A 15713-nucleotide genomic window follows, 5' to 3' on the forward strand; every position below is an offset into this window, starting at 1 on the left:
CTCTTCTCGAATGATGTAACGAAGAGTTGCCTTTGTCACCCTCTTTGAAACATTTCCCGCCCTCCATTAAATGCTGATTACAGACTCTCCCCTTAAAGACCGAGAGTAGTCATCAGTGAAGATAGCAAACAGGATTATCTTTGTTAGCTGGAGTAGCCCCAAAACTTTGCATTTCAAATATATTTTTTGGAATCAAATTTTGAAGACCAAATTTGAAGTTTAATTCTCATGAAATGACTTATTGTCTTCTAGTCTATGTTAAAAAATACGTAACCAAATTGATACCTTATCTGTTCGGAGTTGAGATTATCGACTTAAAAAATCTTCTGGCCACTTTTCCTTCACACCGTCAACCTTTCCATTTTTTTTACAGAAGTTACGCAATCTAACTTTGAAGTTGAAAGGCTGTTTCTGGTTTTCACCTCCTTCTGCCGGTGTTTGGCTTGGCTTAGTTCAAACCAAAAAGTAATCACGGCCCACGTCGGCCGTTCTGGGGAACAAGAAAAAAAAAAGAGTGATGGAGTGATGAGTGGCGCCCTGAGAGGGGAAGAGGGGGATTAGAAAAGACTGAGGGCAATGTGAAAAGAACGATAAGCATCTGGATCCACTTGGCCCTAATTTCATAGCTAACTTTTAGGACCCCAAATTTTCTTGCCGGCTCTTCTTTCGTCAGTGAAGTATTTTCCTCGGAGCAAATATCGGGGAACAACTTCACGTTGTTAATTTCTTCTTTTGTTTTGAAAGAACCACTTGATGGTTTTTCAACGGCAACATTCATTCCAGTGTTTTGTTGGAGATCAACCTTTTGGCTCTAAAACTTCCTCTGATGTTTTGCTAGCTAAAAATGAGCTAATGGTTGCCCACGCGGCTCTCTCTCTCCCTCTAGCGCCACCCACTGGTCTTGTCACAACAAATTCTTTCCTCCATCTTGCTTTCCTCGGTTTAAAATCAGCTGGCTTGTGTATCTATTTCTTTACAGCTATTGAACCAAGATAGCAAAAGTATTTAGCATTAGCCATGGATGAGAGGGAAGCATAAGTGCGAGATGTTGATGATGGGTTACACGAGAAAAAAAATTTGATCTCATCCTGATTTCCATTTAGCCACCGACTTCCCTCGAGTCCCAAATTCATATTGTACCCATCCGAGTGTTTCATAAAGTAATTTATCCGCTGTGATTAAATCTGATTAATGTAAATTAAATTTCACCCCAGCGATATTGACTTTAAAGCATATAAAATCAAATCTCAGGAGGGGGGCTGGTTCTTCGTTTGTGCGTCCAGTGGATTTATTCATTTCCATCTCTCACAATTAGCGTTAAACAGGCTTCTGGGAATCTTTTGTGTGCCGCTGCGTAACGCTTATTGGATCACCTTATTGACGTACGTTATGTAACATCACATCTTCTGGACGGTTTCTTGCCACGCAGACGAGAGGGCCTTTCACCGAGAGACTTGTCGATGGCATCGTGCCAGGTTGTCCGGCAGATCTCATTAGGCGAGTTTAAATTCTGTTTAAAGAAGCAGCTTCGACCAGACGTCCCAACGCGAAATTAGCTTTTGCCAGATCCCAAATGATGATGAAGAAACACATTTGTGGAACCCAGAGTGGCATTGTAATCTGTCTTTGTCGCGTCGTTAATACTCAGAGGTGGCAAACGTATTTACAGTTGAGGACATTATTGACGATAAATGTCGAGGACAAAAACGGCTGCCGTGCGCTCGGCCGTTTAATATACCAAATGACGCTGGAAGCTACGCTTTTATGAGCCGTAACCTTTGAACCGTGTCCACTCGGCATCCTGTCACCAGAAGGGGGAGAAGAAAAAAAGAACTCCAATCCAATCCAGTTAGACATCGCAAGAAGTTTGTCAAATCTCCAAAATGTATCCGAGCAACCAAAGAACGTCACTCCATTGTGACAGGCGAGTGTGGATTCTTGTGATTGTCATTTAAAAGATAAGGTCAGAGACTCCACGCACACACAAAGAACACTGAGCTCTCCAGCGTTGCCCTCGGGTTCGGGTTCTCGCTAATCAACGCTGCACACAGCCGTGACTGTTCAGTTCCAGGGCACTGGAGATGGATGGGGGAAATAGAGACCAAGAAGGAAGGAAGGAAGGAAGGATGGTAGGAGGCAGGTGGGGGTTCTCCTTGCATGATTGATGTTTACATGTTGATTCAAATTGTGACTTCAACTCAGCAGTCTTTTATATAAATGCTTCATTTCTTTATGTCAAATATATCGTTAGGAGTTTAAAATGTCGAGAGGTCACTGAATTTGAAAGAACCTGACAGGTGGTGAAGATATAAACTATTTAGTTTATTATTGTTAGAACTGCAGCTATGTTTTTGGTAGTCCATATTAAGTTGATCCTGAACTTTCTGCTTTCCATGTTCTCAGACAACAAAGGAGGCTCAATGGGTGGATTGAATTTTTTTTTTTTTTTTTTTAAAACCCCTTTTCCCCCCCTCCAGGCTGTGACCGGCCTCATAAACGTCTCCAGACACAAGGGCTCTGTCCGCCATCTGACAATGATTAGGCTGCGGCCTCCCTCAATACATGTCAAGCCCGCACACTCAATTGCACCGCAGCGCACCTTTATAACGCGGTCAAACGAGTCACCCGGACATTTTAATTTTTTTTTTTTTTTTTTAGCAGGAAATGCCAATCAGAGGAGAACTTATAGTTTTCAGAGCAGGGGAAGGGAGGGGTGGCAGCAACTCAGTATGGAGAAAAATAATGACTGAGCTTGAGGCTGAAAATCTGACCTTGTCTATATGGAAATGACAAACTAAAGCTAAAATAAATTGTAATCTTATTTTTATTACAATTGATGTAAGTTGTTAGGTGACACTGAAAAGAACCTGTTACAACCTGCTGCGTTGAGATGAACAAACATTTTGCTACTTCACTTCACAGATTAGCTCCTTGTTTGATATTATATTGATAAAGAAAAAAAAAATGTCCAACATGTTCATGCTGCACTTTACATCTTTGCAAGGTGACCAAAGGAAAGTAGCAGGATGTCATCGTGTCAAAGGTCATCAGTGACCGGTGCTAGGTGTCGCCAGTGGGACTCTCTTCATCTACTGTTAATAATCTTCAAAATGTTAGTGTTTTGATTGAAGAGCTTGCTTTAAAAGGCTTTTTTAATTTTTTTGTTGAAATAAAATCACTAGTGGGTGGGCAGCTTGTGTGTGGCTGATCCGAGTAGGCCACATGACTCATCGGCGACATGAATGCACATTCTGTTCACACGTTTACTGTTGACAAACTCCACATATTTGATCCCAAATGTTGTTTTTTTTTGGACTCAAAATGTCTATGGAGTGTCTGTCTTACTGAAACGGTGCAGGGTGGGTGGTTTTTTGGCCTTGCTTGGCGGTTGGTGGTCATGTTTGATGAGTGTATTAGAAGCCAAGCTAAAAATGAGAAAAGCTCGAGATAGAAAATGCTTGGATGGAGTTCCAGAGTTACGTTCCACACCTACCTGCAATGAGTGAAAATCCTGAAATGTTTATCTCTGAAGTATCTCCGACATATTCTTGCCAGTCAATACTTGTCTTAATTATAATTCATTATTAATTCTTCTTCTTTCAGGCACCATCTTACCTGCCAGTGTTTTCATCGGCAGCGAGGCGAGGAGAGCAATGACACTCTATAGCAGCTGAGTGAAAGAAGGGATTTAGAAGGTAAGCCTCCTCCCTGATCCTTTTCGGAAGAGCCAAAGCATGAGGCGCAGCGCCGGACTCTCGCAGTGACCGCTCCGCTTTTGATACCTGAGCGAAAGATTGGGAAACCGACACCTCCTTTTTTATTTTCCTCAGTTAAACATAAAGCACACGGAGACTATTTTTGCTCATTCAGAATTTATACACTGCCAGGTAGCAGAAGGAAGAATACCTTGTTTATTTTAATTTAATTTAATTTAATTTAATTTAATTTAATTTAATTTAATTTAATTTAATTTAATTTAATTTAATTTTTTATTTTATTTTATTTTATTTTATTTTATTTTATTTTATTTTATTTTATTTCACATGCCGCTCTCAGAACCTTTATGATAGACTTCCAAAGAAAGACTTGAGGTTCTTGAAAGTTGGTGTCATCATGATTAACGTAGGATGGGAAACCTGGATGAGCCTCAAAATGATTTCATATCTTTGCAAGAAAGAATAACAAGCATACAGCAAAAGCAGCTTTTACACGTGGTTGTTCCATAATTACTTTTCTGAGTTTTTATATTATAGATGAGTCACCAAACACAACATGGTCATTAGTCAGCAAGTGTGAGTTGTTTTTACATACCTCTATATTGAGGCCAGTCTATAATCATATCGTTTTTCCATCGTTGCCTCACGCTCGAGAAAGTCCGGGTTCGCATCTGGGCTTAGGCTTTCACGTGTTGTTGTCCGTTCGGGTGATTCATTTGACTTTTGATTTCATTCGATTCCACTGCGGTTAGTTTATTATTTTTTTGTTAAATGATCAAACCTGACCCACATCAACTCGCTCCATTCCTGTTTTTAAATTCTCCTTAATTTAGAACAACTTGGAAGTCACCCTGACCTGATTGTGTTGAACTGCATATTTGTCATTCTTTATTTTCAGACATGAATGTCACCTTTTATTTCGCTAAATAGAATCATTTTAATTGCCTTTTTCTCCCATCTAGTAGTTTGATTTACGGACATTTTTAGCACCCTAAATATGAATTGACTTCTTTGTGTGCCTTATACCGTAACAGACACGCGTACACATGCACACACTCACACACACACAGAAGGGTGTAAGGGTAGTTTATTATGTGGCCATAAAAGCAAATGTTGTGCGAAATTAATCAAGTGTGAGTTAACTTGGTTTTTCGCACTAGACCTGCCCACCGGGTTGTGTTTGTTTAAAATGTTTTCTTGCTATTTTAGTAGAGGTGGAACGAAACGTGGGAGTGGACGGGAGTGAAGTCACCGTATTGACGTCAATACATCAAATAATGTGACCCGGCGGGGGATAGACCTACTCTGTTACTGTCACTTATAGAAAACATGAACGTTTAATTGAGTTTGTCCACAAGAGGGTGCTATACCTGCCGGTCAAAACTTCCTTTGTCATCTCCGGGTGTCTTCCTACTCAAGTAGCCGTCTGTTGACTTGAGGGCTCCCGGCAGCCGTCAAGAGCAGCAGCAGAAAGTACTTAGCGCTCTAAAAGCGGGAACGGCCGGCTTTGTCCTAATCTCTGTTTGGGCCACGACGCAAGCCGAAATAAACCACTGCAAGGGGACACCTCTGTTTACCGGCAAACGCTGACTTCAGCGGGCACGGGAGCCGTTTTTTCTTTCAGCTTTTGTGACTTTTCTTTCCATCACTTCATTAAGTTCAAACTTTTTTCTCCCCGATTGTCGACTTGCAGGTTTTTCTTCGGCGACCTCAGTACGTGTCGAAATGAAACACGTATGATGTAATTTAGCCAATGTGCAGCTTGTATTAAAAACACCACAGTCATTTCTGCCAACTAAAGTGGAAATATCCAATCAATATTTCAGAGAGATGAAATTGAGCAAAGCTAGATATTTTGGGAATATGACAGCATTGTGGAAAGTGTTTTCCTTGCACCTTTTTGCCATCTTCCCTGTTTGTCACATGCTCCAGAAGGTCGATACACTCCCATTGACGGAGTGACCTTGAGGGTGTTAGGAGTGTTGATGTTTGTTTGGAGGTTGCTTCGATTCCTCCGATCGCCGCGAGGTCACATGGCACTGACATCAAAGGGAAGAATTTCTTCCCGGGTGACAACGAAGAGCTCTTATGTTCATTCTGAACGTGCCACTGTCTAGCTTACGCTCTCTCTCTCTCGCTCTGTCTGGCTTTTCTTTCTGCACAATTTGGTGGAGGTACAACACACGAGTCACACAACATTGCGGAAAATTATTTTTAATCTCCCAAGAACAAAAATCGTCATTGAAATGCATTAAGGAGAAAATGTTTTTTCATGTAGTGTGAATTTTTTAAATAATTAATATCAGTATCGGCCTTGAAAAATCCTTATCGGTCGTGCCCGAGTTATCGGTACTTTCTCAGCCTTGGCCATCACTGGTGCCCTTTGATAATGAAGTATCTGAGGCTTATCTTGGTTGGATTGTTCCACATATGGACCGTTCCACTTTAAACGACCCGTGTGTATGAATCTTAAAATCCTTGTATTCCTTGCTCAACAAGTCACGTGCATGCCGAGCTGTGAGCTTCCCCCCCCCCGCCCTTTCCCTCAACGGGGCTCGGTGTTTTGTTTTGATGTCCTCCACCACCGGAGGCAGATGAATGGCCACATGGAGGGCCTCGGGGTGGGGGTTGGAGGGCTGTTCCTGGTGCTGAGGGGGCGCTTTGGACATGTTAAAGGACACCTGTTGGGCTTTAGGAGGGCCTCCTCATGATAGACAGGGTTCCGCTTCAGGTGGCAGTCATTCCTCTTAAGCTTGGCAGGAGGGTCAGCGGGATCTCATTGTATGCACCAGTGCCTGTAATGATGTGTTTGGTCCATATATAAGGCGCACCGGACTATAAGGCGCACCTTTGAGAAAATTTGAGGTCTTTAGGTGCGCCTTATAGTCCGGAAAATACGGTATTGCAAATGGGTACATATGCAGTTATGTGTATGCATTAGGCACACACACATGCACGCACACACATATTCCCTGGCTCACATGTCACTGCTCTTCAGGGAGTAATGACAAGATTGAGTTACTCTGAATAAGTGTGTGTTGCTGCCGTCGGTACCTTAACCACTTAACCAACTTAACTGACGCTGCCCTCGCTGTTTCCCTGACCTTAATTACCTCCAACTCTTTTCCTCTCCCTTGCACGGAGAAACTCATGTCAATAAAGCTGACTTTGACTTTGTATGTTAGAAGCACAGAAAAGAAAATTTGTTTTCCGTGTTATTGTAACATTACACATCTAGCAAATTAATATTGCGTGCGATGAGATCTTCTTCGGGGATTGTTCGAATTTTGATCCATATGAGCCGTTCAGAAACGGATGAATGAACAGATAGATATTATAGCGCACTTTCGATAATACTTAATACTAATATTGTAAGGAAAAAAAAATACATTCATGAGTTTTACACAGCACCTCAGTGCTGCTCCTTATAAAATAAAATGATCAAATGCAACACGAAATTGCAACTTTAATTTTGGACTTATCTTATCTTAAGCTCCAAACAAGAGACAGCGATATAGCAGGACAACAAAGCTTAAGATCATAATTCATACAAAAGGCAGTATCTCCTCTTAGCTTGAACGGACAACTGCTCTGATGAGTTGGTGAGATGGCCACACTCAAACTCGCACAGTGGCATGTTTGTACGTGTCAGACCCGTTAGCTGGGGGTCATCTGTGGGGAAGAGGGGTCAAGGTGTTGTATTTCAGCTGCAGAAGGCTCCTCTGTTCACCACTGAATGGACACTGCTGCAAGTATCTTCTTATGGAGCTTAAAGGAAGGAAGGAGAAATAGTAGATGGGGGGGGGGTGAGGAAATGAGCCGTCATGCGTACAGATTGCAGTATGATAGAGATCTTAATGACAAGTTAGACTAATAACGGCACATACGTTTCAATTATGCACCGAATCATTTGATGCTGTTCCTCTACATGTATGTTTGTGTGTATGTGTGCTCGCTCTATATTTGGGAGCTGGAGCCAAGCTAGCGACCCCCACGCTCACCCCACACCTGCCCTGTGTGTACGTGCATGCCCGTGTGGAGACACACACACACACACACACACTAGCATGTGAGCTTTTGAAAGCAAGCGTGTCCCGTTACGTGTCCATTTGCGCTCGGCAACACAAAAAGAAGCACAAGGACTCGGACACAATGTATTGATTCAAAGAACGCAAGTGGTTATTGTAAACATGAACGGCTAATGTTGCCAAAGAAAAACATCCAACTCGCCCCCTCCCAATTGTCAGCCTTTAAAAACTAGATATTTTAAAAAATTAGACTAGATGTGCCCGCTTCAATATTGTAACTGCAATTTAATACTTTATGCAATTTTTTTCCCCTTAACTCTCTTCCCTCTCTTCTATTATGATGTCTACCCTCCCTCATTCCATCCCCCCCCCCTTCCCCCTCTGCCACCCCACTAATTGCCACTTGTTGGGGAGCATCCCGGGAACTCATTAATTGGTGAAGAGGAGACAGGTGGCGCCACAATGTTGTGATGCTCCTTGTTTGTATATGTGTGTGTGTGTGTGTGCGTATGCATGTGTGGCGGTCCCTGCTTGTTAGGGGTCCCGAGCCCCCTTCTCACTGTAATCTCTTTGTTTATGCAGTGCGAAAAGGGCCTGGCTGGGCCGTGAACTCCCCACGCTCTTCTCCCACTGTGCCACTCACCCGTAGTGGACCCCCGAGCAAGACACCCCCACAACCCCCCTCGCCCTTCCAACACCCTGTCACCTCCCCCTGTCCAAGCCGATTTCCGTCACGTTCCTTCACATACGCGACAATGTCACCGTACGCTAACGGCTCGACAATCCTGCCAATGTGACATTGTCTTGAATTTTTGTCGTTTCCACCATCCCTTCCAACGTTATAGTCACGATCTCCAAAGATTTTTTTTTTTTTAAACAATTGCTGAGCTCAAATGCATTTTGATGGAACACAAAATGGAAGATGGGTGGCCACAGCTTGTTCTCGCCTCCATGCTTTGCCAGGCTGTTAGGAAAAGTATGACTCAGAGAAGGAGGCGGCGTTCACAGAGCTCCCACTCAGTAAACTTCTTCTTGTGTCCACTGTTGCTGCTTGAAATTGCTAGAATTCCAGCATTTTGGGCCCCTAAAACCTTGGCTTCTTCACGTGAGGGACCTCTATTCATTTAATTTCTGCCTCGGGGGCCGGGCGGCAATGCTGCGATTTGATTGGACGAAGACTTAAAGCTAAAATGTAAGATGATCAGGTTGTCATTAAAATCCTATTAAAGAAAACATAGGCCTTTAATTTAATGGCAGGAAGCATGCTGCATAGTAGTTGAGGGGAACGTCAGTGTTTATGATACCACAATCACAGTGATGAACATGCAAGACCACCCCATTATATTTTGTTGGGCCTCGCCCGGACTCCACCTATCCATGTCAATGTTTTTTATTGTGGGCTGTAAAGTGATCCGGTGAATGGTTTCACAATGACAAAACAAGCAGTAAAAAAAACTACTTGCGGTATATCATTAGGACCTCATAAACTTAAAATGGACTGACGCCCAACTTTGTTTGTGGGTGCGTGTTTCTAGAAGTCCTGATTGCTTGTAGTCATTTTAATGCTATATATTTGTTTAAAAGTTAGGAAAAAAATTTTTTGTGAAAATTTGAATTTTTTAAATATTTTTTTTAATATAATCTATCCATATATTTTTTTTCCATATATGTATTTAAAAATAGTTTTTCAGAATACATTTTTAACTATATTTGTTTTTACATTCTATATTTTTTATTTATAGAATTTTGAAGAACGTTTTAGATGTAATATTTTTACATTTTATTTTAAAATGTACAATTAATTTTTTTGCAATTTATTAATCTTGCTCACATTTTTAAATAACTTTTGATCTTTTTCTCCTTTATTTATTTTAGATGTCATTTTATCATTTTATTTGGTATTTTTCAATTGTTTGAATTTTCATTTACTTTGTTTTCTTAACCTTGTATGACTTGAAAAAACATTTTTTTTCATTTGATTTTGTTCTTTTATTTTTGTATTTTATTTGATCTTTTTTTTAAATTTCTTTAAATATCTAACTAATATTGATCCATACTCAACACCACTCAAACTATTCAGGGATGCGGGGAGTGGGGGGGTGTTAGTCTCCATACTGCGCCTACTAGCTAAAGTCAGGCGATCCTCGTCGTTGTTTGTTCACGTGCCTGATTGCATTAAATGCGGCCCGGTTTTCCCAGTTTCCTACAAAGTCGAAAACCAAGTGCTCCCACGTGTAATTTTAACAATGTGCTCATTTATCTTTCAACTTCTGACTCTTCTCTTCCAACTGTCGACTTTCATCCTGAGAACAAAATCCTCCACTGATGCCTCTGAGTGTTTTTCCTCTCTTCCAGAGTTGAAAGGTCATTTAAGAACAAATCAGCGCAGGGTTCAAAGGTGAACCCGGCCAACTTGTTATTTTTCTCTTCTCTCTGTCGGTCACGGCTTCACCATCATCATGGCTGCTAACGTTATCCCTCATTTCCTCACTTCTCTCCCCAATTTCCTGTGTGGAGATTTGGTAGAATCTAAAAAAAAAAAGTTCTACTTTTGTCAAAATTCCAAGATTGACAAATTTCATTGAACCAGAGCAGAACTAAACAAAGCGACTAGAAACAATGATTTCAGCGGGTGTCAATCTCCATCGAAGCATTGCTATGTAAATGGCGCGGTGGCTCAGCGTGAATGGACAGCCTTAAAGCAGATTATGCTAAAGTGCTTTTTAGTCGAAAAGGAGCGCTCTGGTGATTGGGCACGGATTAGCGGATGTGCTGCTGTGCCACCAGAGGTGTTCACCCCCCTCTGCCTGCCTATAAATCATTTCACACAGCACATAATGGGGATCAGGAAGCCATCACAATCCATTGACACCTATGGAAATCCCTAAAAAAAAATCTTGCTAGCTTGTTAGCATTTGATCCCATTTACATATTTTAAGTATCCAGTCCATGATGATGGAAAGAAATCTGCCTTTCTTAACAAATGATTAGCATATTAGGATTTTTAGCCACTCTATTTAACTTTTTGAAATATGATACAATAACACGTTTACATTTTTTATTGATTATCTTACCGTCTTTGTGCATGTTAATGTTTTCTCTTGTCTTTAGAAAAATACCGTCATGCTAACAGGATGATCTAGTTTTTTTGCAAACTAGAACTGCTGTCAGAAAGGCAAGGCAACCTCTGATATTATAAAAAGTAATCACATTTATGTGATGTACAGTTCCAAGCTTCCCACCATGACCCAAATTTTTCTTGATGTTAAAAAAAGTCATTTTTTTTCTCTATTTTGTCGGGTCAGATTTGACCTAAACAGGCTTAGAATTTCTAGCGCCAACTAAGAGAAGACACCTGCTGAGTTAGTTGCTAAATCTTCAAGTGTGAAGTTATCGGTGGGGTGGGGGTGGGGGGGGGCAGTCCTAGTATGTGCTTCAGTTTCTTGTCTGTGCTCATTAAAGAGCACGTACTTGCTGACTGTTATCCCGAGGTCATTCCGCCTCGCCGCCCCGGACATGTCCGGGCCCGATTCTCTTGACACCGCTCCGAGTTCACTAGTGACCAAACCAATTAATTAACACGGCTCCCGATTGGCAAGACACTCTCAGTGTGGCTCGGGTCACCGCGATGACCGACCCAAAACAGTACATGGGGGGGGACGTCGACACCTTTGCCGTAGTTTTAGTCGAGGTTCAATTTTAATGTGGGAAAGGGCGCTAGAATGAGCCGAGCCTCTTGTATATTTACGCAGTGATTTTTCCTCTCATCGCAGAGAGTGGCTCTTTTGTTCGTGTTTAATGAACAACGCTAACCAGTGTGAGAAAGAAAAAAAAAATGCTTTTCAAGGGAGGCAGCTACAAACGAGAAAAATTAGCATGGAAACAAAACCGCTTTGTCGCTTCTGTTTAGCGTCAAGGCAACAATCGCCGCGACTGCCTGTTTGCGGCAAAAAAATCTCGAGTTGTTTCATACAAATTCAATCCATTGGGTGGCGCTTGACAATTGCTAACTAATACTTTGCACGCTAGCGGGTGAACATTACTGTAAAGAAGCTAGCTGGTGGTTAACTGATAAATACAAATGATGATTTGTGTGTGAAGCACATTGGGTTGCCTCGCATCTGAAAATAAATAAATAAAGTTGCCAAAGCTGATAAATCACAACCTTTGCAACGTCTAGATACGCACCATATCTTTGAAAATATACTACATGACATTATCCAGCATCCCATGTTTACAAAAACCTCCTAACCTTGGCCTTTAAGCTTCAAGGATGCGCCGAGCGCCACACTAACACGACCTTCTTGAGTGTCGTCCGTCGCAAACATTCTTTGAATTTGCCTCTCATTCCTCAATCGCCGCCTCATCTTTGAAGGTCTACCGACAATCGACGCTTGGTGTGCTTTGTGGAACCGTTCCTTGCTCTGTGCATAATAGACCACAAAACATTCATGCATGGGCACACGCTTGGGTCATGTTATTATTACGCAATGGCTCCTTTTCGGTAGTTATTCACGATAGCCGCTACCTTGCGCTATAGAAATAACCAAGCCCACTCGAAATAATTCACTGGAATCCAGGCCAAGTCTGTCACGGTTGGAATGACCTAGTAGTGTGCGTGTGTGTGTGTGTGTGTGTGTGTACACCCTAAGTCAGCTCCTACTGCTTTCTATTATATATACACACACACACACATACCCGAGCACCCCTCTTTTCCCCTTTTGCACTCAACCTGGTCTTTCTCCTGTCTGCTCCCAGCCCCCGTTTCTTGTACTCCCACGGACGCCCCCCCCGCCCTGCTCACCCTCCCCTCCGCCGCCTCCCTCCATATGTGTCTCAGCCCTCCCTCCTTAGCGGGCAAGTAAACTCTCTCTCTTTCTCTTTCTGTGTGTGCGCTACTGTCAGCTCAGGTCGGAGGACGGACGAGCCACTCGACGCTGTTGCCGGTGGTGGGTGGAGGCGCGTTGGGCTTGGACTTTGTCACATCGCGGAAATACAGAAGCTCTGTTCTGGCAAACCTTCTTCATCCCCGCACCACCCCCCTCGTCCTGCACACTCGACAGGAGAGGAGAGAGGCAGTGCGTGAGGAGTGCGGAGTGAGCGCGGTGCCGTGCCGAGCCCAGCCGAGCGGCAGGCCCACTCTGACCATGCCAGTGTGGGGAGGAAGTCTGCGTGTACTACTACTACTCCTCCTCGGACTCGTCTGTCTGGATACGACGGTGCATGGTAAGAGCTCATTTCCTTCACGTGCACTTTGTGATTGCTGGTTAAAGGTCTTCCTTTAACACGGATTTTCTGCAGCCACCAAAAAAAATCCTATTTTCTCATTCTTAAAATATCTTTCCAATTTTTGCCATTTCTCCCATCAAAATATTTCACTACTTTGCACATTCCCAAAATTCCTACTATACCTTTGCAATGCTTTAAAAAAAAAATGCTATTGAAGTGAATGGTGTTCCAAATTGAAGATTCGCCGGCGGATTCAAACGTTGATTCACGCCAACTTCAAACTTTTCAACTCATTCGGTGCGTCTTGGGAACTCCACATCTCACATTCCCCAAATTTCCACATTTTCCATGCCAACATCTCTAGATCACTGCAGACATTTTGCATATTTCCTCCAATTTCAAACTGCTCATGACGTCTGGGGAGCTGTTTATCTGATTCCCAAATATCATTTTCCCCAACTCATTTGACAATTTAATCCATATTTCACATACTCACCTCTTTCCAAATTTCTTCTCAGTTCAATCCAGACTTACATTCTACATTTCAAAAATTCCATTATATCCTCAGCATTTCAGTCCGCTATCATCTGTTCGCCATTCTCTTGCAGTTTGTTCAAAAATTGCATTCTCTCCACTTTTTCCACGTCTCCTCAAATCTCTAACGGTGCCACTATTTAATTAGAAGTGAGAAGACGTGGTGACAAACGGCGTCAAAGCACATCAGCTGCAGTGCCCGTGACCATGTTTGGTATCTGCTGTGTGATTGGCGAGCTGTCACATGCACGCTCCTCGTAGATTTAGCGCTACTGTGTGCTGTGACGCCGTCACGGCTGTTGGCCAAGGCTCGCTTATATTCCCCAATTATGCCTGCGAGTAATTGGGAGCAACCTTTGGAAGAAGCAGTTCTGAATCAATATTTATAATGTATTTATAATATCATGATAAAAATATGAAACATCATTAAAATATCCCGCACAAATGCAGATTAAATGGAATCATGTGTACAGGTAGCTAGAGACATGCTTTCCCAGTGGATGATGGCGTTGACCAATCAGAGGACAGAAAAATGCTGATGTCATCGAGGGCCAGCGAATTTGAAATGAGATTGATGAAAGGAATGGAGGAAAGTTACATCAGATTACCTTGGGCAGATTAGAGTGATTTGACAACTAAAATCTGATTGGGGACAAAAAAAAAAAAAGTTATTTTATGTTTTGGGTGTTGATACACATTCGGATTAGTCGTCCTTGGTGGTGGTCCACGCTGGACTGAGAGCTATGTTTTTTTTTTTTTACCCCCAGCGGGCGGCCGGCCCACCTCCTTCTATGGTTCACACCTGTTTGATACATTATCATCCCACCGTCACATTCCAACAAAGGAGGAATTTGAAGAATAACGTTTGCGCTCTTAAGCTGTCGGCTTCGTGACTGATGGCGTCTGACCTTTATTTTTCTCCCCTTTTCTTTTTGGTGCAGTTTGGTTCTATTTAAAGTGACGGGCGAAGCTCTGAAGTGAGTCCAGCTTGGGGGCTCATCATAGCTCACAGGCCCCCCCCTTCCCCTCTCCGTCCGGCAACCTTTTGGCCGCACGTCATCCATCCTCTCGTCCATCTTTCGCTGACACGGCTCGCTTTAGAGGCGGCTTTCCGTTCTGCTCTGCCATCCAAGCGAGTGGCTCTGAAAGCCATGACCGTCTGAGCATTTGACGCACACACACACACACACTGGTTGAAGGCAAACCTACTAAGTGTCTGCATGTTTCTGATTCATGTGAACACTGACTGCTCTGTCCAAGAATCCAAACAACAGCTGCCAGCGACTGAGACGTATGTGAAGTCTGACATCGAGTTGAACCCAGGCCAAGTTTTTCTTATTCTCCTTGAGTCGTTTCAGATATTTTCAGTTTGGAATGGATTTTTGTTGATTTTTGCCCACAAAAACACGGCTTTTAGTTCCCTGAAATTTGTCACCTGTTGAAATCAAATCGATACTTAAATGGCCAACACTTTTTGGTTTGAACTAACTTGAATATACCTTTTTTCAAGGCAAATCCTTGAAATGAATGAATTCTCTCACATTCTCTGTTAACCAATCAGAGCTGTCCCTCTGGTTGATTGGTCAGAGCAACATTTGTTAAAGCCTAAAATTGATTCATGACAGGAAGTCCTACGAACATTTAAAAACAGAACTTCCGAACCCAAAGACATTGTTAATCATTTAACTTTTCAAATCTTCCCGGTGAAAGCTTCGGACTTCTTCTTCACCGTTCTCATTCATCGGCCGACGACTCACGTGACGGATTGGCCTCGCGGTGGGATGGCTCGTTCATTCATCGGCCGACTCGCCGATGATTGATGTCGCCGCTGAAACATTCAGCTCGGCGTGGGAGGAAAGAGATGGAACTGGTGGAGTGACTTGGACAAACTCTTTTGTGACACGCTTTTGTCATCCTCATTGTCGTCTTTTCTTTGAAGCGGCAGGCTGATTCTTTACGGTTGGCTGTGCCGATCGGTCAAACTAACTTTCTACGGGGGGGGCGCTTATGAATGTCTTTTGGCTCTTATCGCTATCTTGCAGAAGAAAGTCCGACAAGCCTTGGGAGGATATGTACCATTCTTAACTGTCTCATATATAACTGAACTACAGCGCTCCATGGAAACGCTTTTAAGTGTTGTGTCTATCAAGGCGATCTTTTTCTGGACAAGCAAGTACAGGACGACATGTTCCCTGACCGTCAAGGA

General features: G+C 42.7%; 1 protein-coding gene and 1 long non-coding RNA gene across 3 annotated transcripts in view; one reads left to right on the forward strand and one right to left on the reverse strand.

The window, feature by feature from the left end:
* Nucleotides 1–15713, forward strand: part of LOC125994411 (bone morphogenetic protein receptor type-1B) — a 38207-nt gene that overhangs the window by 1468 nt on the left and 21026 nt on the right. Inside the window, exons 2-3 of one of the 2 annotated variants that reach the window (XM_068650299.1) lie at nucleotides 3604–3695; nucleotides 12650–12970. In XM_068650299.1, coding sequence (XP_068506400.1) covers nucleotides 12892–12970 — 79 coding nt within the window. In that variant the 5' untranslated portion in view covers nucleotides 3604–3695; nucleotides 12650–12891. Of the gene's footprint in view, nucleotides 1–3603; nucleotides 3696–12625; nucleotides 12971–15713 lie in introns of those variants that run through there. The other variant, XM_049763752.2, reaches the window with a different exon arrangement.
* Nucleotides 5903–13741, reverse strand: LOC125994425 (uncharacterized). Its single transcript, XR_007490613.2, has 3 exons — nucleotides 13470–13741; nucleotides 7371–7484; nucleotides 5903–6511 (listed from the first exon to the last, which is right to left on the reverse strand). It is a non-coding gene; the product is annotated as an uncharacterized lncRNA (long non-coding RNA).

Source organism: Syngnathus scovelli, chromosome 3 (genome assembly GCF_024217435.2).
Source record: "Syngnathus scovelli strain Florida chromosome 3, RoL_Ssco_1.2, whole genome shotgun sequence".
Taxonomy (NCBI): Eukaryota; Metazoa; Chordata; class Actinopteri; order Syngnathiformes; family Syngnathidae; genus Syngnathus; species Syngnathus scovelli.